Source organism: Giraffa tippelskirchi, chromosome 7 (genome assembly GCF_054371585.1).
Source record: "Giraffa tippelskirchi isolate mGirTip1 chromosome 7, T2T-mGirTip1v1.2.pri, whole genome shotgun sequence".
NCBI classification, from domain to species: Eukaryota; Metazoa; Chordata; class Mammalia; order Artiodactyla; family Giraffidae; genus Giraffa; species Giraffa tippelskirchi.
The window spans coordinates 88,058,105-88,083,146 of record NC_137281.1 but is presented as its reverse complement, the minus strand read 5'-3'; the positions used below and the strand labels follow the sequence as shown (position 1 = coordinate 88,083,146).

Sequence of the window (25,042 nt, the reverse complement as noted above, 5' to 3'; positions counted from 1 at the left end):
GTCCTCCAACGGCCAGAGAACTGGATGTTTGGAGTCCGGACTGGGAAAGGGAGTCATCGTAGGCAGACTTCTTTGCCCTTTCTCCTAGGCACCTCCCCCATGTTGAGGGAAAATGTTGAGAAGATGGTAATGATTGCCAGCTTTTACTGAGGGCCCACAATGAGTCAGACTACGGTAAATGTTTTACTTGCCTTGCGCTGCCCCGTTTAGTTCTTTTGTCCTACGAGGAAGTCACTATCATACCCATTTTACAGAGGGGAAAACTGAGGCGCAAAGAGGTTAACTGGCTTATTCAAGGTGGCTGATTGCAGTGTAAACCTGACCTCGGGGACTTCTGAACTGTCCCAGACATGCTGCCCATCTGCAAGTCTCCTTGCTCAGGTGCTGCCAATCCTATCTCTTGAGTGGGCTTTTCCAGTTTTCTTCCCCCAGGTTCCTCCTCTGCTCTCTACTTACCCTTCATCAAAACCTCTGTCTTCTTTCTTTAAACTAGACCATTTATTGTTTGCTTAACCAGAAATTTAGAGCTGGGGGTTCCTAAGACTTCTTAGGCTTCCCTGGTGGCTCAGTTGGTAGAGAATATACCTGCAATGCAGAAGACCTGGGTTTGATCGCTGGAGAAGGGAATGGCAACCCACTCCTACTTGCCTAGGAAACCCTCTTAACAGAGGCGCCTGGCAAGCTACAGTCAGTCCATGGGGTCACAGAGAGTCCATCACAACTGAGTGACTAACACTTTCACTTTTCAAGACTTTTTAGTAGCTCCCTGGTCTCTCTTTGCAATCCCCTCATGGTCAACAGGTGGCTTCAGAAGTCCAAGAAGTGCATCACATTCTCTCAACAGCATCCCTAGCAGGAAGGAAGGGGAAGAGCCTTCTTCCTGTAACAGTCTGAGAAGAAAATCTTTTCCAAAAGCATCCACAAGACTTTCCCATATGTCTCATTGTCTCATTGTTGGGTCATCTGCCCACCCTTAGCCCAGTGAGCTGGATGTCTTCCACTTTCAGCTCTTCAACACCCTATGTAGAAGGTAAGGACTATTCAGTATCTGTATTCTCTGACTGGTTTCAGTCAATGGGGGATCCCAGCAGGAGGTGGTAGAGGGAAAAATGATGGGAAGAGGAGGATGATTCCCCTGACATCCTTTCTGGGTTTGACCTCAGGCTGGCTAAGGTTCCCCCTACATCTCTCTGTTTTAACCACCCCCCACCCTTTTTTCAAAGTCAACTAGAATCTAGTCATTAGGTGAATTATTTTAAAAATATTTATTGCTAAGTAAATTGCACCAACATTATGAAATTTCTTGCATCAGAGAAGCAGGTGGGGAGGTAGGAAAGGACTCTCAGGGCTTGGTGTGCGGGGTGGCAAAGAGTTTAACCTTTTCATTTGGTATCAACTAGAGAATTCTGCTAGCAGCAAAACATAGAGAAATAGTGTAATCCAGTGCAAAAATTTTATGTCCCTGGTCATCTTGTCAACTGCCACCTTTTGTGCTTAATGTTAAAGTGCTGTCATTTTCTAAGGCTTTTAAAAATCATTTCTGCTTCCTCAGTTCTGTAGTGCAGCGTCATTAAATACCAGGCATAATGTCCCTAACAAACGGCAGTTGGAACAAAATAGCAAGGATGCTTTGGTGCCTCAGAATTGATCAGAAATCTACTGAAATTTCATGTATCCTATTTGCCAAAATTTCTAAAATGGTACTACAAAGCTTTGGCTAAGTGGCTGTAAAGTACTGGAGGAGTGAGGGGGTGAAGGATACAGAGGCCTGTCTTGAGGTAGGAGGCAGGAGGGGAGAGCCATGAGAAGTTGTGAACTGAATCAAATCTTCATATGCAATTATCTGTTCCATCCTGTCTCTAACAAACTGTGTGACCTTGGGTTTCAGGTTCCTTATCTGTCAAAAGGAGGAACTAACATATTTCTAGCTCGTCCAATCTCACAGTGTTGATGTAATGATCAAATGAGATAATGGCCGAGAAAGTGCTTTGGAAAGACTATCAAAGTGAGGTGTTTTAAAATTGATACTTATTAAGCACTTATTAAGTGCCTTGGGAGAGACACAAAGAAAATTAGAACTCAGTCCCTTCCCTGAAGTTCATAATCTAGTTCAGAAGATAAAACATACACATGAAAAGCAAATAATACATGGCAGCAAAAAGGTGTCAAAAGAGCAGTTTAGATTATAAATACCAGAGAAACCTGAGGGAGGTACAGAATTCTTTCTGCAGGAATGGATAGGGAAGACTATGAAATGAATCTTCTCTTAGCTAGGCCTGAAAGGAGAGGAAATTTAGATCATTTAGAATGAAGGAAACATCCCAGCAAGTGGAGGCAGAGACAGGGAGTCCAAGCTGCATTCTGGGCCCAAGAGACCAGACCAGGTGAAGCCAAAAACTTTATAGTAAGACAAAGTTGAGCCTATAGACCATCCTTGCAGTTAAAACTGTTGCAGAAGGACTTCCCTGGCTGTCCAGTGGTTAAGGACCCACGCTTCCACTGCAAGGGGCACGGGTTTGATCCCTGGTGGGGAAACTAAGATCCCACATGCTGTGTGCTGTGTGCATGTATTGAGGCAAACAAACAAAAAAGCCCTGCAGCAGGATACTGAAAAAGAATCTTATAAACAACATCATCTGTTGTCCTTGAAGAAAGAATTGCAAGAGAGGACCTAAAATTCATTCTCTCACTCCCTTCCTATCGCTTTATTATGGACTTTAAAAAAAAAGAAAGCTTTATTGAGGTATTTTGGCCTACAATATTTAAAGTGTACCACTCATTAAGTTTTGACTTAACTATACATCTGTGAAACCATCAACCGTAATCAACACAGTAAACAAAATAATCATTCCCTAAGTGATTACTTGTACCCTTTTATAATTCCTCACTCTGGCCTCTCCCAACCACCCATCTCCTTTCTGTCACCATAGATTAGTTTGCACTTTCTAGAATTTTACATAAATGGAAACAAAGATGTACTCTTTTTTCTCTGGCTTCTTTCACTCAGCATAGTTAATTTTGAGTTTCATGCATGTTGTTGCTCTTCTCAATGATTCATTTTTTTTCAGTTCCTATCTTATTATTGTTGAGAAGTACTATAGATCCTCTAAAGCCTTAATTTGTTTGAGTTTGTATTTAAGGAGGTGCTTCCTCCATGACCCCAAGGTACTTAGCATCACACAGAGGCACTTTTTTTTTTTGTTTTGTTTTGATGGGGCTGCTTGGCTTGTAGGATCTTAGTTCCCCCACCAGGGATCGAACCCATGCCCCCTGAGGTGGGTAAGCAGAGTCCTAACCACTGGACCCCTAGGGAATTCCCACGTTATATGTTGAAGGGATGAATTTTGACCACCTCCACAGTGCCTAATACCTTATATAGTTTTGTTTGTTCCATGGAATGCTTGGTCTCTGTAGGCCTGTCTCTTCATGATGGTGTTCATCTCACCTTCTGCTATACCATATGCAAAATAACAACCTCACTTCTTAAATGCTTTTTAATGATAAAGCCAAGAATATACTCAAGTATTCTTGAGCTAGACTCTGGGGGAAGGGGGAAGGTGTCAGGGGGGTGGTGGAGAAAGATAAATTAGGCATCACTCCTGCTCCCAATGTAGCTCTACCTTCTTGAAGACACTGCTCTTGATCAAGTTTTCAAAAAATATGTTTTAACTTGATAATAAATGTAAATGGGAGTCTGAGAAAAAGTCTACTTAATCTTTCAGACTTGGGCCATCCCTTTGCTGCATTGTTTAGAATTACAGAGAAGAGTAGAGATTTGCTGAGACTATTGCAGGGACTCTGCCTCCCATACTGTAGCCAGGAAACAAAACCATGCTCCAAAGATGGAGATTTCGGGTGAGCAGTTAGTATTCTACTTATCAAACCAACGGGAAGGTTTGAGTTGAATATTTTCTCCCACTGAAAATTTGGGCTTAAACAACCAGTTTCACAGCTAGGACATTAAAAATAGCCATTGAATTATGGAACCATGCTTAACTGAGCAATTGTTTAGAAAAGAATGTTTTAAAAGCCACACCACTTTAGGGAGTTCCTGATTGCCTAGTGGTTAGGACTTGGTGCTTTCAGTGCAGAGGTCTGAGTTCGATCCTGTTCAGGGAACCATTCCACATGCCTCATAGCACAGCCAAAAAAAAAAAAAAAGCCATAGCACTTTGAAAGTATCTGAAGACAACTAGCAAGAGTATTATGGTATTATGGACTCAGAAGCTAGTTTCAGGAAAAAAAATTTTACAGGCAGTCAAGAGATTTCAGAATCATTTTCAAGGGTGTTCACTGGAAAAGGAAGGTATTCAGAGCCACAACTATTGATGATTAAGCTAGAAAATTTCATGCCCATTGTAAGTGCATGATTTAGGAAGAAAACAAGTGAATAAATAAAATATGTAATCAACCTATGACATCAAATGAAAATTTTAGAACAAATGTTCATAATGTGCCATTTTTGCAAATGTTTAACCCTTCTAAGGGGATTTGAAACCCAGCCCTTGTGGCTTCAAGGGTTGCCTGACTGTTCATGGAAACTTTTGTTATGCAGACTGGAATGAGCCTGGTTTTACTCTGAGACACTATTGCAAACTAGCATGTAAACAAGGCCCAACTGGAAATTTTGGATCTCAAAGAAAAGCTGAGAAATTTGGCTCAAAAAATGGGACAGATTGAAACCATTTTTACCAAAGGAATATGAGACAGTTAAAAGAAATTGATTCAAAAAAAGACTCCTATCATTTTGAAAAGCTAGACATGAGGCACAGCGTGTTCAGTTCTTGTTATAACCGACTGAGTGTGCTGTTGTAATGCGCAGACACGTGCCAGGCTGATAAAGTATTTCCCTGGGTTTTAAACTGATGATGACACTGTCTCATACTGAGCTGCATATGAAAGAGATTTTCTCCTTTAAAAATTGTGTCAGAACCAGTGGGAGAAACAGACCTACCAAAGGGCATTTGGAGGTTCATGCTTGGGAAGAACATACACTGTAAATTTTGAAATGCCTCCTATGATTAAGGTGTTATGGAAAAAAAAGAAAGCAAAACCTTGAGTTAGCAAAAAAGTTAGCAATGTGGTATACTTTCTATATTCCATTACCAAAAAGAGGCTTTGCCAAACTAATTTATAGTGTTCAATCACAGTAGCTAAGTAGATTAAGAGTTACATCTGGGTTTCTCATGACTGGGTTGCCTGATAAAAACCCAGGCACAGATATTTCTGGAAAGCATGCTTTTCTTGGGCAGCTTTTCAAAACTAATTTATTGGTATTTTGAAATGATTAATAATGGGAGGCTCAATGGATAGGGAGCCCTTTATCTTCCCAAATCAAGGGATACTGACTCAAAAGTCCATGGGAGCCAGGCAGGTAATTAAAGTGTGCACAGTCCAAAGAGTGCTGGGGACTGTGACAACCAAGGAAAGAACACATCAGATAATGGAGCAGCCTCATTCAGTTCCAGCCAGTTGTTGCCTTGTGAGAATGGAAGCCCAGGGGTGACAGATCTTCTCATTATGCAAAAAACCTTAGAAACCCTGCTCTTTGTATATAATATCCAGATTTTTATGTGAAATCTCTTGAATTGCACATGCTGGCAACCAGTTATCTTATTCGTAACAGCTTATTGTTATTACAGAAGCAGTACACATGCATTGTATAAAAATAGAAAAATGTAGGCCAACAACAGCAAAACATTGTCCCACCTCTCAGAGAGCACCACTGTTAACACCTTACTGCATATCCTTTCAGATTTTTTTTATTCATAGATATGTAGACATTTTAAAAGCAAAATGTGATTACCCTGCACATGTGGTTTTGCAACTGGTATTTTATTAGTGATTTTGACCTTTCCGTCTCAGTACATTTTCACCCCATCTAATCCCCTGTCCATATTAAAACATTTCCAGTTGACCACAAATACCTTTTGTAGCAATTTGTTTAAACCAATAGGGAATCCAGGACCACATGTTGTCTTGCTATTGTGTGCCTTGTGTGTGTGTGTTCAGTCGCTTCAGTCGTGTCTGACTCTGCAACCCTATGGACTATAGCCCATCAGGCTCTTCTGTCCATGGGATTCTCCAGGCAAGAATACTGGAGTGAGTCACCATGCCCTCCTCCATGGGATCTTCCCAACCCAGGGATCCAACCCGAGTCTCCTGCATCTCCTGCACTGCAGGCAGATTCTTTACCTCTGAGCCACCTGAGAAACCCATTGTGAACCTTAAGTCTCTTCAATCTAGCAGTTTAGACTTAAAAATATATATCTACTGAGTTGCTGAAGAGAGCAGGCAAGTTGCCCTGCAGAATGCCTCACCTCCTAGATCTGTCCAGTTGCTTCTACCTAGTGTCCATTAGTTTGCTTCTCTATTCCCAGTATTTCCTGTAAACTGCAGGTTATATCTAATACTTCTTTTGGGGTGGGGAGAATATATGCTAGGTTGGGCTATGTATTTGCCTCACACCAGAACTAGTCTATGGGTTAGCAGTACCAGGACGGTTTCCAGGAAATGAGTGATGACAGTCTGATCCCTCCAACATACACTTACATTTTTGCCTTCAAGACTATAAACTGATAGTGTTACTTGGCGCTGTATGAATGTACAGTTGTCTCCAGTCGTTTCACCTATAGTTTTTAACACTAATTAATAATCTTTGCCAGGTTCCCTAGTGGCTCAGCTGGTAAAGAATCCACCTGCAATTCGGGAGACCTGGGTTCGATCCCTGGGTTGGGAAGACTCCCTGGATAAAGGAATGGCTACCCACTCCAGTATTCTGGCCTGGAGAATCCCATGGACTGTATAGTCCCTGGGGTCCCAAAGAGTCGGACACAACTGAGCGACTTTCACTTCACTTCAATAATCTTTGCTGGGACCAAAAATTTTTCTCGAGTTCATAGAATGCTATTTTTCCAATTCTGTCATACTTTCTACATTTATTAGCATTTTTTCCCTCTTCAACTAGGATTCAAATTAATATTATAAAAAATAACTCCCATTGGGCCAAACTCAATACATTTGGGGGCAGGATTTAGCCTATGGGTTGCTACCTTCTGATCGACACTTTAAGCCAGACCAGCCTCACCACTGTCATCAGTACCCTGTGCATTAGGTCTCTTATTTGTAACACTCAATTTCTTTGACTTGTTGACATGTTGTTTGTAATCTTCTCACTGCATTTTATGTGTGTATTTATCTCCCTGGCTAGACTGTGACCTCCTCAAGGACAGGGACTCTCCTGCAGTATATTTCCTTTGCTTCTCCTAATGTGCTCTTAAAGGTACTTTGGTGATTGCTAATTCTAATTAACAAAAAAGCACTAGGAAGAACCCCAAATTTTCATAATGTCTCTTGTGTTCCCTGGCTTTCCCACTAAAACTTGTCCTAATTATCTATCAGAATGAAGTGCTTGTCTCATTTACAGTTTACTTATGCCCTGGGAGTCCCTGTGATGAGGGGGAGGGAAGAGGGGAAATAAGCCCTTTACTAATCTTCAAAAGTTGGAAAGTCATTTTCCAGGTTTGTGACCTTGGGTACGTTCCATCATCACGCAAGAGTTTCTATGTCTCCACTCAGTAAAATGAGGTGACAGGGTTATCTCTGAATTCACACCTCACTTGGCTCTAACACTCTCAGATACAAATCTAACCAATACCTTTTAGTAGATGTTCCTCCTAACCCATCTCTCCTTGCTTGGGTAGCACCTTGGCTCCCTTTATATGGGTCAACACTATCCTTTCTAAGATGAGATGAAGTCATACCCATGGTGGACAGAATTTGCCTCTGATGACTTCCTGACCATCATAGTTGCTGCTGCTGCTGCTAAGTCGCTTCAATCGTGTCCGACTCTGTGCGACCCCATAGATGGCAGCCCACCAGGCTCCCCCGTCCCTGGGATTCTCCAGGCAAGAATACCGGAGTGGGTTGCCATTTCCTTCTCCAGTGCATGAAAGGGAAAAGTGAAAGTGCAGTCGCTCAGTCGTGTCCGACCCCTAGCGACCCCATGGACTGCAGTCCACCAGGTTCCTCCGTTCATGGGATTCTCCAGGCAAGAGTACTGGAGTGGGGTGCCATTGCCTTCTCAGACCATCATAGTTAGACTGGTCTAATCTCTATACCAGTTGAACTATTTCAAATCCTCAAAGGTGATGCTGTGAAATTGCTGCACTCGATATGCCAGCAAATTTGGAAAACTTAGCAGTGGCCACAGGACTGGAAAAGGTCAATTTTCTTTCCAATCCCAAAGAAAGGCAATGCCAAAGAATGCTCAAACTACCACACAATTGCACTCATCTCACATGCTAGTAAAGTAATGCTCAAAATTCTCCAAGCCAGGCTTCAGCAATACGTGAACCGTGAACTTCCAGATGTTCAAGCTGGTTTTAGAAAAGGCAGAGGAACCAGAGATCAAATTACCAACATTCGCTGGATCATCGAAAAAGCAAGAGAGTTCCAGAAAAACATCTATTTCTGCTTTATTGACTACACCAAAGCCTTTGACTGTGTGGATCACAATAAACTGTGGAAAATTCTGAAAGAGATGGGAATACCAGACCATCTGACCTGCCTCTTGAGAAACCTGTATGTAGGTCAGGAAGCAACAGTTAGAACTGGACATGGAACAACAGACTGGTTCCAAATAGGAAAAGGAGTACGTCAAGGCTGTATATTGTCACCCTGCTTATTTAACTTATATGCAGAGTACATCATGAGAAACACTGGGCTGGAAGAAACACAAGCTGGAATCAAGATTGCTGGGAGAAGTATCAATAACCTCAGATATGCAGATGACACCACCCTTGTGGCAGAAAGTGAAGAAGAACTAAAGAGCCTCTTGATGAAGGTGAAAGAGGAGAGTGAAAAAGTTGGCTTAAGGCTCAACATTCAGAAAACTAAGATCATGGCATCTGGTCCCATCACTTCATGGGAAATAGATGGGCAAACAGTGGAAACAGTGTCAGACTTTATTTTTTTTGGCTCCAAAATCACTGCAGATGGTGACTGCAGCCATGAAATTAAAAGATGCTTACTCCTTGGAAGGAAGGTTATGGCCAACCTAGATAGCATATTTAAAAGCAGAGACATTACTTTGCCAACAAAAGTCCGTCTAGTCAAGGCTATGGTTTTTCCAGTGGTCATGTATGGATGTGAGAGTTGGACGGTGAAGAAAGCTGAGCGCCGAAGAATTGATGCTTTTGAACTGTGGTGTTGGAGAAGACTCTTGAGAGTCCCTTGGACTGCAAGGAGATCCATCCTAAAAGAGATCAATCCTGGGTGTTCATTGGGAGGTCTGATGTTGAAGCTGAAACTCCAATACTTTGGCCACCTCATGCGAAGGGTTGACTCATTAGAAAAGACCCTAATGCTGGGTAGGATTGGGGGCGGGAGGAGAAGGGGATGACAGAGGATGAGATGGTTGGATGGCATCACCGACTCAATGGACATGGGTTTGGGTAGACTCCGGGAGTTGGTGATGGACAGAGAGGCCTGGTGTGCTGCAATTCATGGGGTCGCAAAGAGTCGGACATGACTGAGCGACTGAACTGAACTGAACTGAACTGAATCTCTATACAGTCAGCAAAAACAAGACTGGGAGCTAACTGTCGCTCCTTATCGCCAAATACAGACTTAAAATGAAGAAAGTAGGGAAAACCACTAGACCATTCGGTGAAAAAGTGAAGTGAAAGTGAAAGTTGCTCAGTCCTGTCCGACTCTTTGTGACCCCATGGATATATAGTCCATGGAATTCTCGAGGACAGAAAACTGGAGTGGGTAGCCATTCCCTTCCCCAAGGGATCTTCCCAACCCAGGGCTTGAACCCAGGTCTTCCGCATTGCAGGTGGATTCTTTACCAGATGAGCCACCAGGGAAGCCCCTAGACCTTTAACGTATGACCTAAATCAAATCCCTTACGATTATACAGTGGAAGTGACAATAGATTCAAGGGATTAGATCTGATAGGGTGCCTGAAGAACTATGGACAGAGATTTGTAACATTGTACAGGAAGAAGTGATCAAAACCATCCACAAAAAGAAATGTAAAAAGGCAAAATGATTTTCTGAAAAGGCCTTACAAATAGCTGAAAAAAGAAGAGAAGTGAAAGGCAAAGGAGAAAAGGAAAGATATATCCATCTGAATGCAGAGTTCCAAAGAATAGCAAGGAGAGATAAGAAAGCCTTCCTCAGCAATCAATGCAAAGAAATAGAGGAAAACAATAGAATGGGAAAGACTAGAGATCTCTTCAGAAAATTAGAAATACCAAGGGAACATTTCATGCAAAGATGGGCACAATAAAGGACAGAAACGGTATGGACCTAACAGAAGCAGAAGATATTAAGAAGACGTGGCAAGAATACACAGAAAAACTATACAAAAAAGATCTTAAGGACCCAGATAACCACGATGATATGATCACTTACCTAGAGCCAGACATCCTGGAGTGCGAAGTAAACTGGGCCTTAGGAAACATCACTATGAACAGAGCAAGCTAGTGGAGGTGATAGAATTCCAGCTGAGCTATTTCAAATCATAAAGATAATGCTGTGAAAGTGCTGCACTCAACATGCCAACAAATTTGGAAAACTCAGCAGTGCCCACAGAACTGGAAAAGGTCAGTTTTCATTCCAGTCTCAAAGACAATGCCAAAGAATATTCACAGTACCGCACAATTGCACTCATGTCACATGCTAGCAAAGTAACACTCAAAATCCTCCAAGCGAGGCTTCAATAGTACTTGAACCGAGAACTTCCAGATGTTCAAGCTGGACTTAGAAAAGACAGAGGAACCAGAGATCAAATTGCCAACATCTGTTGGATCATAGAAAAAGAGAGAGAATTCTAGAAAAACATCTGCTTCATTGACTACGCTAAAGCGTTTATCTGAAAAATCTGTATGCAGGTCAAGAAGCAATAGTTAGAATTGGACATGGAACAATGGACTGGTTCCAAATTGAGAAAGGAGTACGTCAAAGCTGTATATTGTCACCATGCTTATTTAACTTATATGCAGAGTACATTATGCAAAATGCTGGGCTGGATGAAGCACAAGTTGGAATCAAGATTGCTGGGAGAAATATCAATAATCTCAGGTATGCAGATGACACCACCTTTATGGCAGAAAGTGAAGAGGAACTAAAGAGTATTTTGATGAAAATGAAAGAGGAGAGTGAAAAAGTTGGCTTAAAACTCAGCTTTCAAAAAACAAAGATCATGGCATCCGGTCCCATCACTTCATGGCAAATAGATGGGGAAACAATGGAAACAGTGAGAGACTTTATTTTCTTGGGCTCCAAAATCACTGCTGATGTTGACTGCAGCCATGAAATTAAAAGATACTTGCTCCTTGAAAGAAAAGCTATGACCAACCTGCTGCTGCTAAGTCGCTTCAGTCGTGTCCGACTCTGTGCGACCCCATAGACGACAGCCCACCAGGCTCCCCTGTCCCTGGGATTCTCCAGGCAAGAACACTGGAGTGGGTTGTCATTTCCTTCTTCAATGCATAAAAGAGAAAAGTGAAAGTGAAGTCACTCAGTCGTGTCTGACTCTTAGCGACCCCATGGACTGCAGCCTACCAGGCTCCTCCGTCCATGGGATTTTCCAGGCAAGAGTACTGGAGTGAGGTGCCATTGCCTTCTCCTATGACCAACCTAGACAGCATATTAAAAAGCAGAGACATTACTTTTCCAACAAAGGTCTGTCTAGTCAAAGCTGTGATTTTTCCAGTAGTCATGTATGGATATGAGAGTTGGTCCATAAAGAAGGCTGAGTGCTGAAGAATTGATGCTTTTGAACTGTGGTGTTGGAGAAGACTCTCAAAGACTCTTGAGAGTCCCTTGGACTGCAAGGAGATCAAATCAATCAATTCTAAAGGATGTCAATCCTGAATATTCATCGGAAGGACTGATGCTGATGCTGAAGCTCCAAGACTTTGGACACATGATGTGAAGAGCTGACTCATTAGAAAAGACCCTGATGCTGGGAAAGATTGAAGGCAGGAAGAGAAGGGGGTGACAGAGGATGAGATAGTTGGATGGCATCACCAACTCGATGGACATGAGTTTGAGCAAGCTCTGAGTGTTGGGAATGGACAGGGAAGTCTAGCGTGCTGTGGTCCATGGGGTCATGAAGAGTTGGACATGACTGAGCGACTGAACTGAACTGAACTGAATCTATGCATCCCAGGAACAGTCTGCTCAGATTTCCCAGGTCAAACCTGAGGACCTCTTTCCCAACCAGCGCCAAGTGTGGACACCAAGGGCCCTGCACAAGCAGTTGGCACAGCAGAGGCTCAGTCTTAGGTCTTCCTTGCTGCAAGGGAGGAGGAGATGGAGAGAACTAAGATTGGTTATACTCTTGTCCTTCTTGTAGTGTCTCGCCTTTAGGCTTCTGAATGTCCCTAGGTCAGCTCTGGGGTATGAGTCCTTCTAAAAAAACCACAAAATAAAAATGCTTTAGCTCACTACTTTTTCCCAATTCTTTTCTCTCAGTCCTGTAAGTCTCCTTCCCTTCTTTTTGTTCCCTTCCATATAGGTGCAGTCTCAGGAACCTCATCCAACTAGCTTTCTGTACCCAGAAACAGCTATTAGGTTCACCTTGACTGAGGACCTATTCAAGAGATAAACGGAGCCTTTCCATTTCCATGGCCTTGAGCGCTCCAGGTGGAAGGAGGAAGCAGTCAAGTCTCTAAGGAGTCAGCTCCCCCGAGCTGCCTTATTCACAAACCACACTTGGGCCTGTAGCAAACAGGGTTGGCCAGCCAGAGCACATAGCTCAAGCATGCCGTGAAAGCCTGACCCCTGTCCGTGACTCTTGTCTAAAGAGACAGAAAACGGATTCATAATTCTTCCTTTTCTCCTCTCCGCATCTCAGGCCTAGTTAGTGGCTGTTGATGAAAATCAGGTGGTGGATTGGCCAAACAAGGTCCACCTGTTGCTGTATTCTTGGCAGCATCCCATGAACCTTTCAGTATCAACAGGAAATAGCAAACAGAACTACTAAAGATGAGCTGTCTCCCCGTGAACAGGAAGAAGGGAAGCTCTTGACATGTGGGCTATGCTTGGAGCTTGGCAGTGATGCCCTGAGGTGGCTGGGACTGCTTTTATGTCATGGTCTGCCTTCCCTGGGCCCGTCTCCATCAGGCCTTACCACTTGTTCTTCCTCAGAGAGGAGGGAGAAAGTGGCCCCTGTGGCAAAGACAGAGTCTTGGGGACCCCCCACAAACAGGGCTAGGACAGATAAGCACAGACCTGGAAGGGAATCAGCCAGTCAGTGGAGGTCAAGATTCCCAAGAGTAAATGTACTGAAGGAGGAGTTCAAACCTGGTGCTCTGTGACAACCTAGAGGGGTGGGATGGGGTGAGTGGTGGGAGGGAGGTCCAAGGAGGGGACGTATGTATACCTATGGCTGATTCATATTGGTGTATGGCAGAAACCAACACAATATAATAAAGCAATTATCCTCCAACTAAAAAAAAAAACAACTGAAGGGATGGAAGTAAGGCTACACATGTTTGTCTTGATTTCCCAGGCCTGGAGTAGCCTGATGAGAAATTTTCCGTCACAGAATCTGTGTATCCACTTATTTAATAACAATAGTTCAGAAGAAGCAATCCTAGCTGTCCTGTGCGCTTAGTTGATTAGTTGTGTCCAACTCTTTGCAACCCCATGGACTGTAGCCCGCCAGGTTCCTCTGTCCATGGAATTCTCCAGGCAATACTGGAGAGGGTTGCCATGCCCTCCTCTAGGGGATCTTCCCAACCCAGGGATCAAACCTAGGTCTCGACCCGCATTACAGGTGGGTTCTTTACCATCTGAACCACCAGGAAAGCCCAATCCTAGCTGTAGAACAAGTAATTTCAGAACATTTATCCCACCAAAAACGAAGTACATTTCCCCCCTTTCTGGCACTCTGGTGTGAATCTCTTCCACTCACTCAGAGGCCTCTATTATGCAATTCCCAGGTTGGCTGGCAAAGTCATTAGAATCATCCCTAAATGTGAGTTATTTCCAATATGAAACTAAGTGGCATAGAATGAAGACTAAGGATCAAAGGCTATCAGATTAATTTGCCTAAAACCAATTTGCCTAGAGTCTCAAATATATCAAATCTGCAGCATTTCAAAAGAATTTAGCAGATTCACTCTCACTTTTTTATGACTTATAAAATAGCTTTCATGTATATTTATGAAACTTTAATTTTTACAAAATTGATTGTCTTTGCAAGCCTTCACTGAATAATTGTGAAAGTTGATGATATATATTACCACAAAAAAATGCACTTGAAAAAGGAAGCTTGCACAGTCAACAATATTGGACCAAACTACAGAATAAAACTTATTAATAAACAATATTTAATACCAGCCACTGATGACAAAAGTTTCTCTCTCTACAAATGCCAACTGGTATAAATCTTTAAACTATGGAACAAAACAATTTACTATATTATTATTTTGATTGCATGTAATTTTAAAAATCAATCTGACAAGAAATGTATGCTTTAAAAAAAAACAAGTACATACCATCTAATTTGCCAAAGTGCAACCAGCGATTATTTAACTTGTTACCACAGGAACCAAATGTGGAAACCTGAGTTAGTACAGGATTTTGTATTTGGTCTGGTAAACATATTTGTTTTACCTGTTGTAAAACACTTTGTACTGTTGCCGTTAGCTCTCTGTCTTCTTTTTCTGGGTAGGTCAGAAATCACAGCCATCAGCAGGTTTTTCAACTTATTTATCAACCTCTCGAGAGAGTGCTTGATTCCACCACTATTAATTGTCATTAGTTTCATGTGCTGTTCTAAAGAACTCCCTTACATATGCAATTAAAATGTTAATAGGAAATTGAGAAATATCTGATATTTCCCGTTACTTTGTCATAACCCAGAGCAACCAACTATCATCTGGCCAGTAAAGCAACACAGCATGTGCAGGAGTTAGACACACAGACTCTAGAGTCAGGTGAAAACACTGAGTGTGAATGCTGGTCCCCTAACTTACAAACTGCTAGTACTGGGGAAAGTCACCTAAGCTTATGAAGACCCAGGATGCAAGTATAAATTGCAAAGAAAATCAGAATCTTCCTTCACCCTTTCACTTTCTATTGCTGTTGTCTGTACAACCTTTGTTAGTCAACTGAACAGGCCACATGCTTGTTTGTTGAGAATATATTGATTGGCCTTTTAATAGAATGAATGCAGTAGACAGAACTAGGCATCAAAATCATAGAGTTGTTGTATTTCTCAAGGCATATAATTTAGAAAAGAATATTGGATTAAGAAACACAAAAATGATACCCGAAATGTTTGTACCAATTATATTTATTGCTGGAAACTTTATACTTAAAAAAAAAAAATGTTTGGGATGTCCCTGGTGGTCCAGTGGTTAAGACTCTGAGCTTCCAATGCAGGGGGCATGGGTCTGATCCCTGGTGGGAGAACTAATCCCATATGCCACAGGGTGTGCTCAAAAAATTAAAAAAAAAAACTTAATGTTTGAAAAGTAGGTTAACACAGAAAAAAATATTATCCACAAAGGTAAGAAGCAATCCAATCATTTACAAAGTGCTGCAACTTTGATAAATTTATGTTGCTGATAACTCAAGAGTACTCTTAGATGAAAAGATATAAATCTGAAATACCCAAGAACAGAACAACTAAATGGCTATAAAATACCCAAAAGGGAACTCAGTTTTTGGCAACTTGGTCATTAAGAGAAGTGAACTTTAAGCAAACTTTCAGTGAACTGATTTTAAGAGGTCTAGCCAAACATTAGAACCAAGAGTTTTGCCTCTATGGCTCCCAGAACCTCAGAGCTTGGGAGCTGCAGTGGATAATCCTGGTTCCCTCTGAGAGGCAGCAGATCCAGAGAACTGAGCTACTTCTAATGAACCAAGTGTAACAGTCACTAAGAAGAGAGTGTGTGTGTGCACACAAATGTATACTAGAGATACAGACCAGAATCAGACCTTTAGAAAGTATTGGAACCCCCCTGTATGTGCCTGTCACATGCTGCAGCACAGTCTATACACATGGAACAAAGGCCAGTCACCCCTACCATGGCAACTAGAGGGCTCCTCATCCACATCCATTTGGAATGTCTTTTTTTCTAAGAAAATTATGTTTGGCTGTGCCAGGTCTTAACTGCGGCACACGTGATCTTTGATCATCACTGTGGCACATGGGATCTTTAGTTGCAGCACGCAGGATCTTCAGCTGTGGCGTGTGGGATCTAGTTCCCTGACCAGGGCTTGAACCCAAGCCCCATGCGAGTCTTAGCCACTGGACCACTAGGGAAGTCCCCCATTTGGAATGTCTTGATCTTTGGGTCTCTGGCCGTTGGGGCCCTGCCTAGGGGACTCTCCTGCCAGGCCTGCAGTGCCTTTCTTGCCTTGGCTGGCCTCAGAGGGGCCCACTGGCCAGAGGAATTTGTCAGTGGTGGTGTTGGCAGCAGCAGTGAGTACATCTCAGATATAATTGGCAGGGGGCTGCCGGGCACTGAGCCTCTGCATGTGACAGCCGTGGCAGAGCAAGTGCCCATCTAGAGGGAAGCAGCAGCAGCCTTCCTCATCACTCAGCTGCATCCGGCAGTCCTAGGAAAAAAAGACACCTAGTTCAACTCAGCCCGGGCACCCTGGACACCTGGGGAGTCTGCCTTGTGCAGCACTGAACTCCCAGTGGGGTTGGAGGGGATGAACACCTAGAGAAACCTGGGGAAATACCTCAGCTGGACACCAGGTGTCGCTGCCACAGCAGAAATAATGAGACAGGATCCCATTGCCAGCTGTTACCAGGAGTACCTAGTTTTAGGAGTCTTGACTCTGGTGACGCCTGATTTAGAAAGGACTAAATGACCAGGCCCAGAGAGAGTGGCTGAAGGGCGAGAAAGAGACTGGAGATGGGTCAGATCACCTTCCTGGTTTCCCACGGCCTATACCTCTCCTACAGACAATGGCAATTTTCAGACTTTACTCCCCCAGCCCCATTCCAGCTCTGGGTGCCCCGGCCCCCAACACTGACCTCGCAGTGGTAGCATTCAAAGTGATAATCTCGGTCCATGGATATCACCCTCACGATGTCCTCACAGCCCTGAAATAATGCACACCCCCATGGGCATGAAAGCAGCTTGACAACCCCAACTTTACCCTCCCCACCTGGCCCCCTCCAAACGAAAGATCACACAGAGGCCTCCAGATCCTCTCTGCCTCCATCTGTAGCTTTTTTCTTTTTTGGCTGCACTACTGGGCACATCGAACTTCTCTGACCAGGGATCTATTGCACCTGAGCCCCTTGCAGTAGAAGCTCAGACTCTTAACCACTGGACCACCAAGGACATCACCCTTCTGTAGCTTTGAGATGGCCTTTGCAAACCCTATGGGAACTTTCCTCCTCCCATCCTTGGTGCCACCTTCAGAAGGGCAATGTCCCCTCTTGGAGCCTCCCCTCTGTCTGGGGGCTCAGGCCTTACAGAGAGGAAAGGGACATGCAGTGTAAGTAAGCTAAGCTGGAGACGAGGAGACCCTGCAGGGTCTGGGTCCTCACAGGCTTTTGGCGTCTTTCCCGCGGCACACACAGTGTAAATCATGTCTGACCCCTTCCTAGCAGCCCTGAGGATTCTTCCCACCTTTTTCTGGCCCCTACATCTGGGAGCTGGTGACCTTGACTTCAGAGAAAGTCTCCTTCTCTGGACTGGGAGAAAAGAGATGAAGCCTGGGCCCAGCGAGACTGTCGGACAAGTCCAGGCCCGGATGTTGGGGTCAGGGTGATGACCCAGAGAGCAGAGTCACACGGGAATCTTCGAGGAGTGCATTCCTCAGCACCACCACCTCCCATGGGAGGCCAGGCAGCCTGTCCCCAGTCCCTCCCCAGAGGCGGCAGCCCTGGCTGCCCTGCAGGAGAACCCAGACACACTGACCTCTGAGGGGAGGATGGGTTGGCCACAGGCTGCGCACTTAGGAGCGTAGCTTCTGTAAGGGAAAGGACAGAGATGAGCCGAGGTGGGGGGGCTCCCTGAGCCGGGTTCCGCATCACACCCTACGGGGCGGACTCACTTGTGGTAGTCAGTGACACAGTACACCTGGTTGGAGAAGTCCACGGTGAAGGGGATGCCGTCCAGGCATTTGTTGCAAACGATGCATCGGAAGCAGCCAGGGTGGTAGGACTTTCCCATTGCCTGGAGGATCTGATTCATGGGGTGGGCAAAGAATCAGTCTCTGCTCTTCAGCTACTGATGACGTTCCCTGCTGCTCCCCCTAACCTCATCCGAGCCCCTGCTCTCCTCCCTCCGCTGTGGAATCCAGGAGGACCAAGCAGTCATAAAAATGGATGCAGAAACCCTGAAAAATGTCTTAGGGAGCATCCAGGCCAGTGTTTCTCAGCCTTGGCTGCATATCAGGATCACGCAGGGAGGTTTTTAAACCCATCCATGCCTGGGTCCCACTCAGAAGTATTCACCACAGTCTCTGGTGATGACCCAGCCCTGGTATTTTCTTCTCTTCTTCCCAGGTGATCTACTAGGCTGCCAGGGTGGGGAACCACCAAGCCAAACCAATTCCTCCTTACAGAAAAGAAAACTGAGCTTCAACTGATCTCAGCCAGTAGCAGAAAGGGGATTAAGACTCAGGACCCCACACTCCAGGCTCAGGCAGAGGGCGGGGCTGTGCCTGCAGAGTTAGGGAGGGGCTAGATGGCAGGCTGAGTAGTCCAGACTTGATCCCACAAGCAAAGAGAAGCCACTATAAACAGTTGTTTAGACAAAGAATGGGATGCAAGTGACTGCTGATGGGTTTCTCCCCCCACTTTTTCTCAGGATCCATTTAGTTCCTGATTCCGCCCCTCGGCCCAGCAGCCTCACAGTCTCAGCTGAAGACACTTTGCTTACCTTCTCCAAAATCAAGTGACCACAGACACAGCATTTCTCAGCTGCCTCCTGAAACCCTGAAAACTGGGAAGAGAAGACCAAGGGAGGACGTTACAAGCTGAGAATGACCTGAGGAGTGGACCCCAGCCGGCCACAGAGCAAGGCGTGGGAACCAATTCCAGACCCAGGGGACCTCTCACTCACCAGATAGTCTTCCTCACAGTACACAGAGCCATTGACGCTGTAGAAAGCCTTGCAGCGCAAAGTTCGCCCTAGAAGCAGCAGAGAAGACGCTGCAGTCTCTCCGGGGTCCAGGCACAGGGCATCCCCATGGGGGGGGTCACTGCTCTGATGTTTCATGATTCACTTAAACCTGGACTTTAGTGCTTGTCCTCCTAACTGCTGTCTGCTCCACTTCCCCACACAAATACCCCATCTGATGCAATTCCCATTTGCTTTGGTCTCATTCCTGCCAATTCCCCACTCCTTTGCTCACTACTTCTCCAGCTCCCGCCTCCTCACCAGTTTTCTGTGCCCCTGCTTTACACGAGTGCTTTCTTCTCCACTGTCTGGGCTTGCTCGGGGAGCCACCTGGGAAAGCAAAGCCCACCACAGGCTGGGGACAAAGTTCAGGGGCTCTGAACAAGGTGCCATACAATGTGTTCAAACGCAATCGCACTGTCATGGACTCTGCCCTCTGGGACCTTTCAACCCAGGAGCCTCCATACAGCTCTCCTCTGAGCCCTCTCTCTCAGGGATAAGCTCCACAGAGGTCAGGACATACTGGAACTACCACTGGGGACAAAGTGCTTTGTTTGGGAGCAAAGTTGGTCCCCTTTCCTGCCACACTAGACTGTTTCCCCAATTTTAGAGGGACTCAGAGTCTCTGGGGTCAGAAGCAGCCCAGGATCTGCTGCAAGCAGACAAGGCAGGATGATTCCCCACGAAACCAACACCCAGGAACTGCTCCAGGGTGTCTAAATTATCAAGGATCAGGAGGAATGAGACGAGGGCGGAGAATGGGCAAGTTGCCCATATCTGCCCTCCTCTCATCAAAATCTCCACTTCTAGCTCTCCCCAGTGGTTCAGAAAAGTTGATTTAGAAACTTGTGAGACACAAGGGAGTAGAAGGAGGGAAACAGACATTCCCAGAAGAGGCTCTATAAACAGAAGGACAAACAGACAGATGAACCTAAAGGGAGCCAGGCAGAGGCTGGGAGTGGCGCAGAAAGAAAAGCTGAGTGCTGGAGTCAGACAGGCAGAGATAGGAGATTAAAAGGTTCAGCAAAGGAATCAGAGTGGGTAAGGGCGGGGGTTGGGGGGTGGTAATGAGGGAGGTGAGGGAAGGGCTGGGGAGTTGAAGCCACTGGGAGCACCCCCCTCCAGGCGGGCCTCCTGAGCTAACAGCAGCGGGCATTCCTGGAGCGTGATGTCATCAGCTTGGCATGGCCTGGTGGCCTGCACTCCAGCGAGGTGGCTGAACTCTGACCAGCCAAGAGAACCCCCCCACAGCTCCCCACTCCCCCAGCCCACCCCACCCTTCCCACATTCCAGTCTTTCACTGTCGCCCCAGGCAACTCGGCTGCCCAAGACCAAGCCCCACCAAGGAGAGGCCAGAGGGCTGGGAGGGAGTCCAGCCTGGGCAAGCAGGAAGGCAGAAGAAAGGAGGAATAGAGCAAAGGAAACAGGCCGAAGAGAGGGAGGGCTGACTCTGGCTAGAAAGCTGACCCAGCGTGTGGAGGGAGAGCCAGGTAGCGCACAGAGTAGGCGAAGCAGGAGAGAAAGCGAAGGCCAGACCAGCAAATGGAGAGGCACAAGTTCTGCTTTCCCTGGGCACTCATGCGTGTGTCCGTGCTCGAGGCCTCAGGCCTTGTCCAGAAGGTCTGTCTGGGGCTACACTCACCACAGGAGCAGCAGACAAAGCACTGGGTGTGATAGAGGCTGTCCAAAGCCTGACAGGCGTTGCTCTGCCCATAGATGCCTTTGTTGCACTTGATACACGTGCCTGAGAGGAGAGAACAGCTTGTCAGCATCACATCCCACTCCCTCAGCTCAAACCCAGGCAGTCGCCATCCTTCCTGATGGCAGAAGACCACCAGCCACAACCTCCGTTTGATGGGCTCCATTCTGGGAAGGATGAGTAAATGGGATGCAGCCAGGTCTTGGCTGGACAGACGTACTCTTGTTGACTGATTAATCAACAGACATTATCTGAACATCCATTTAGCGCCAAGCAAAAACACTGTGCCCAACACTGGAAAACTGGAGAAAGTCAAAGGTCCCCGGCTTTCAGATGCTGGTTTCTGTTAGGAAGAAAAGACTAAACAGGCAAGGTCTGATCCCTGGGGCACTGTGTGGACAGAGATGCAAGTTCATAAGGGCCCAGCAGCAGCCTGGAAAAAATGTCCTAGCCAAAGGAGGCCAGGCCCAGAAAGCCTTTCCAGGACCTCAGTTTCCCCATCTGTAAAATGAACTGCTGTTCAGTTACAGAAAGAGCTCTGCTCCATACCTCTAAGCCTCCAAAGATGGTGAGAAGGATGTGGCTCAGCAGAGGGCCCTGTGCAGACAGGACCATGTGAGTGTGACTCCTCTGGGTAAGTGGCTGCTCAGAATGCAGGGTGTGTTCCAAGGATTGAGGGTTGCAGAGGAAGAGGGGGGAAGGGAGATAGAACCCCTAATATCTCCCTGTCATCTTCTATAATAGAAGAAACAAAGCCGAACTACTCTTCCCCAACATCTCCCCTAAGATACATAACACCATGTTCTGGCACCCGCCTTTCCTGGGTGTGTTCTTCCCTCCTTCCACTCCCCAATTCCAGGCCCATGAGTGAGGGCCAGGGCTTGTCTTTGGGGAGCAGATCCCAACCAGCCCGCCTCACCCCTCACCCCGCCCCACCTCTCCCCCTCGGCACACTGCCACACTCCTTGCCTGTTGGGGCCCATCCCAGTCTTTGCCCAGGGGCTTGGGAGCCCGTGCAGCAGCTGCAGCAACTGATGGGCCCAGGCCTGCCCTGCTCCCACCCACCCTCTGGCAGCTGGGCAAGGCTGCAGCCAAGGAAGAGGGCCCCTATTAGGCGCAGGAGTGGGAGGGTAGAGTTAGGCTGGGGGTTCTGTCAAGAGGAGGCAACCTTACCCCTAGGGAGAGAGGCCCCTCCCCACCCACCAGGGTCAAAATGTGCCCTCCGCAGGGAGGGGAGCTCTGCCCCAAGAGCGTCGTGCCAGGGGGCCCTGTTAGAGCCACTTTTGGGGGAAGCCTTGGACATTATGGGAAGATGAGAGCTCAGGCACTGCTGCCTCACCACCTCTAACCTAGCACATCCACGACTTAAGTTCTTCCTGCCATTTTTACAGCACTCTCTCCCAGCAGCTTTCCTCCTTTTGGTTCTGATGGCTTAGCTGAGGAGACTTCTGTCCACGCATCAGCGGGTTTCTTGGCCTCAAAAGGAAACTGCTAAAAGGATCCTGTCAGCTAGGCTCCCTTGACTAAAGGGTTATCTGCTCTGGGCTTTCTCAGGTGGGGGCAAATAGGGAATGATTAGAGTTGAACTAAGCCAGGGCCCTTTCAGCCTTTAGCCCCTGCTATTTCTGAACCTCTTCCCAGTCTTCCTTCCCTGGCTGGGTTCCTTTCCCTATTTACATTTCTAGCCAGAGCTCTGGAGCTTGGGGTCTACCGCAGGAACATGGATGGTGAGAAAGGTGAGAAGACGCTAGGAACACTGAACAAGCTCACAGACCTAGGTGTGAGCCCTCCACTTCTTTCTGTACTTCCTATTGCAACCAGATCAGCATTTTTTAATATAGTGAAGTGGTGTCTGTGGGTCTTGGCTAAAAGATCATTCAAGACCGCAATACCCTCCCGTAGCTGAGACGTACAATAGTTAATATTTCTTGAAGTTAACTGCGTCGCAAGAGAGGCAGCGATCAGGTTTCTTTAGCAACAGAAAAGTAAGGATTCTGAGCAGGTTATGACCAAAACTGATGGCCAGGTTATTTCTGGCAGTTACACACGGTCGTCATCCATCCAGGGCCATCCATGGGTGATGCCGTCCCGGCGGTCAAGGCTTCTGCCCTGACTTCCGGAGGATGGGAAAAATAGAAGCTGACTCCACTGGGTCTGGACTTAAATGCCCACGCACGCACGGAGCCAGCAGGACTGGGGCCAGCCAGCAGCAGGGTCCCTGCTTTCCGTCCAGAGCTTTCTTCCTCCCCCCAGGCTCCATTTCCCCGACAGCGGCCACAGCGCCGCGCGTGTTAGGAAGCAGCTCCCCCACCCCCTGCACCCCACCTCCGCCCAGCGTAGCGCGGCCGGCCCCGCCCGCGGGCACCTGGAGCGCCCGGGCAGGAGCCGGCACGCACGCTGCCCGCCCCCCCCACCCGCGCATTCCCCGAATTCCTGCGGGCGGAGCCTGGGCCCGGGTGGGGGCACGGCGCGCAGGAGCCTGCAGGGGCACTGCCGTCGAGGGGGGAGCATGATGGGGGATGCTCTCACCGCTTCATTTGCCCCCCACCCCCCGCAAGGCCTCCTACCGCGAAAATACCCAGGCTCTAAAGCCTGAGGAACTGGGATTCACGAGATCTTCGGGGCGGACGTGGGGAGGGGGAAGCGGTGAATTTAACAGGAATAAGATGCGCGTGGTCCATTTGAAACCCACTGGGTATGGGAAATTCCTCTTGCTTCTTTCCTAACCCCGCGTCTCTGCCTCCGACTTCCCAGCGTCAGCCGTCGGGGCAACGGGCAACCGAATGAGACGACGGGTCCCTTCCCGACCCTAACCACTTCTCTCACTCACCAAAGTAGTCCTCTCTGGACTCTGGCTCCCGCATCCGGGCCCGGGCGGCCTCTGGAACAAACGCACCCGGCGGCTCCTCGAGACCCGACGTCTCAATCCCCGCGGATTCTCCGCGGACGCCGGCTTCTCGCCCACCTGTGCCCACCGTCAGGCGCAGCAACGCTGTTAGTTCATCCTGGTATCGGGCGCCCGCGGCGCAGTCCCCGTAGCCAGTCACCGAGTGTCGACCGGGTTGCGCCCCTCTTCTCTCCAAGGGCTCTGTCGCTCCCACTCCGGCCCCGGCTAGAGCTCCCGGGCTGCCCAGGGCCGGGGGATACGAGTGGCGACTTTCCTGGCAGCCGAACCCCGCGGGCCGATGAGCGCACAGTCGGTCCAGGGCAGCGTGGAGCTCGGGGTAGGCGGACGGCACCCCTCCAGAGGAATAGCCCGCTGGAACCCCGGCCAGGGGTGGGCCAAACAGGCATGGCCCGGCAGGCAGGGGGCTGCCGTGGCGCTGGTCGTAGCCCATGCTGATGCCGCTGGTACGGTTGCTGCAGGGTCGGCTACCTCCTGCTCCACCAGCCCCCGCCCCGTCCAGCAGCAGACTGCCCCGGGGACTGGACGGCTTGCTCGCGTCGCTGGCTGAGCTACTGGCGAAACTGGAGCGGGGACTTAGAGCTGGGGCCGTGGTCTCCAGCCGAAAGTCGGGGGGCAACGACTGAGGTAGAGACAAGGCCCGGGAGGGAGGCGGTCCCCCCGGAAAGGAGCCTTCGTAGCGCGGCACCTCAAAGGAGCCGCGCGGGTTCCGCTCAGCGTCCAAGGGGCCTTGCTCCCGGGCTGGCTCCAACGGCTCATCCCCAGGTCCCCCAGCAGCTCCACGGGGTCCCGATTTCCTTGGTCCCCCCAGCCCACTCAGGCGCCCCTTGCCCGGCCCGGGGGTCCCATCAGACCCAGACCGGCTAGATTCACCCTTTCTGCGGCCGAACTTCGCGCTGCCGGAGTCCGAGAGTCTTAACTTCTCCAGCAGGCGACTGGCTTTCTCCCCTAAACGCTCCATGCCCTCGGGTCTGGGGCGTCCAGCCCCCTCCCTGCCCGGCACCCTGCAGCGTCTCGGCGGCCGCTTCTCTTTCCCTGCGGCCGGACTCCTGTTCCCGAGGGGTACGGGATAGGCACAGGGGTTTAGCGGGCGGTCCGGATGCCCGGCGCCAAGAATCCCGCAGCATCCCCCAGCGAGAGGGGTTTCGTCCCCCCGCGCATCAGGGGTTAAGCGGGGCTATAAGGGCCTTCGGCCGCGGCTGTCCCGTCCGCAGGTCTATGTTCACGCGTAGACTCGCCCGGCAGCCCCCACTCTCCCCGGCCCCCGCCCCCCTCGCTCACACTCAGCACCGACTCAACTTCACTCCCAAACTTTTGTCT

The 25,042-nt window shown here is 47.8% G+C and overlaps 1 protein-coding gene and 1 long non-coding RNA gene across 6 annotated transcripts; one reads left to right on the top strand and one right to left on the bottom strand.

Moving 5' to 3' along the window:
- The first annotated feature begins 14 nt into the window (after window positions 1-14).
- On the top strand, window positions 15-19,308 carry LOC145512600 (uncharacterized). Its single transcript, XR_014058660.1, has 3 exons — window positions 15-174; window positions 845-1,030; window positions 18,807-19,308. It is a non-coding gene; the product is annotated as an uncharacterized LOC145512600 (long non-coding RNA).
- AJUBA (ajuba LIM protein) lies at window positions 15,302-25,042 on the bottom strand. Of its 5 annotated transcripts, XM_081506642.1 has the most exons (9): window positions 24,975-25,042; window positions 23,648-24,537; window positions 20,761-20,862; window positions 19,062-19,129; window positions 18,879-18,941; window positions 18,049-18,179; window positions 17,913-17,964; window positions 17,018-17,086; window positions 15,302-16,590 (listed from the first exon to the last, which is right to left on the bottom strand). In XM_081506642.1, the coding sequence occupies exons 2-9, from the start codon at window positions 24,153-24,155 to the stop codon at window positions 16,465-16,467; spliced, it is 1,119 nt and encodes a 372-aa protein (XP_081362768.1). In that variant the 5' UTR covers window positions 24,156-24,537; window positions 24,975-25,042; the 3' UTR covers window positions 15,302-16,464. The 5 variants fall into 5 exon arrangements, with proteins under 5 accessions (XP_081362768.1, XP_081362767.1, XP_081362766.1 ...); XM_081506641.1 differs by lacking the exon at window positions 24,975-25,042 and having other exon boundaries at window positions 23,648-24,894; XM_081506640.1 differs by lacking the exon at window positions 24,975-25,042 and having other exon boundaries at window positions 17,014-17,086; window positions 23,648-24,784.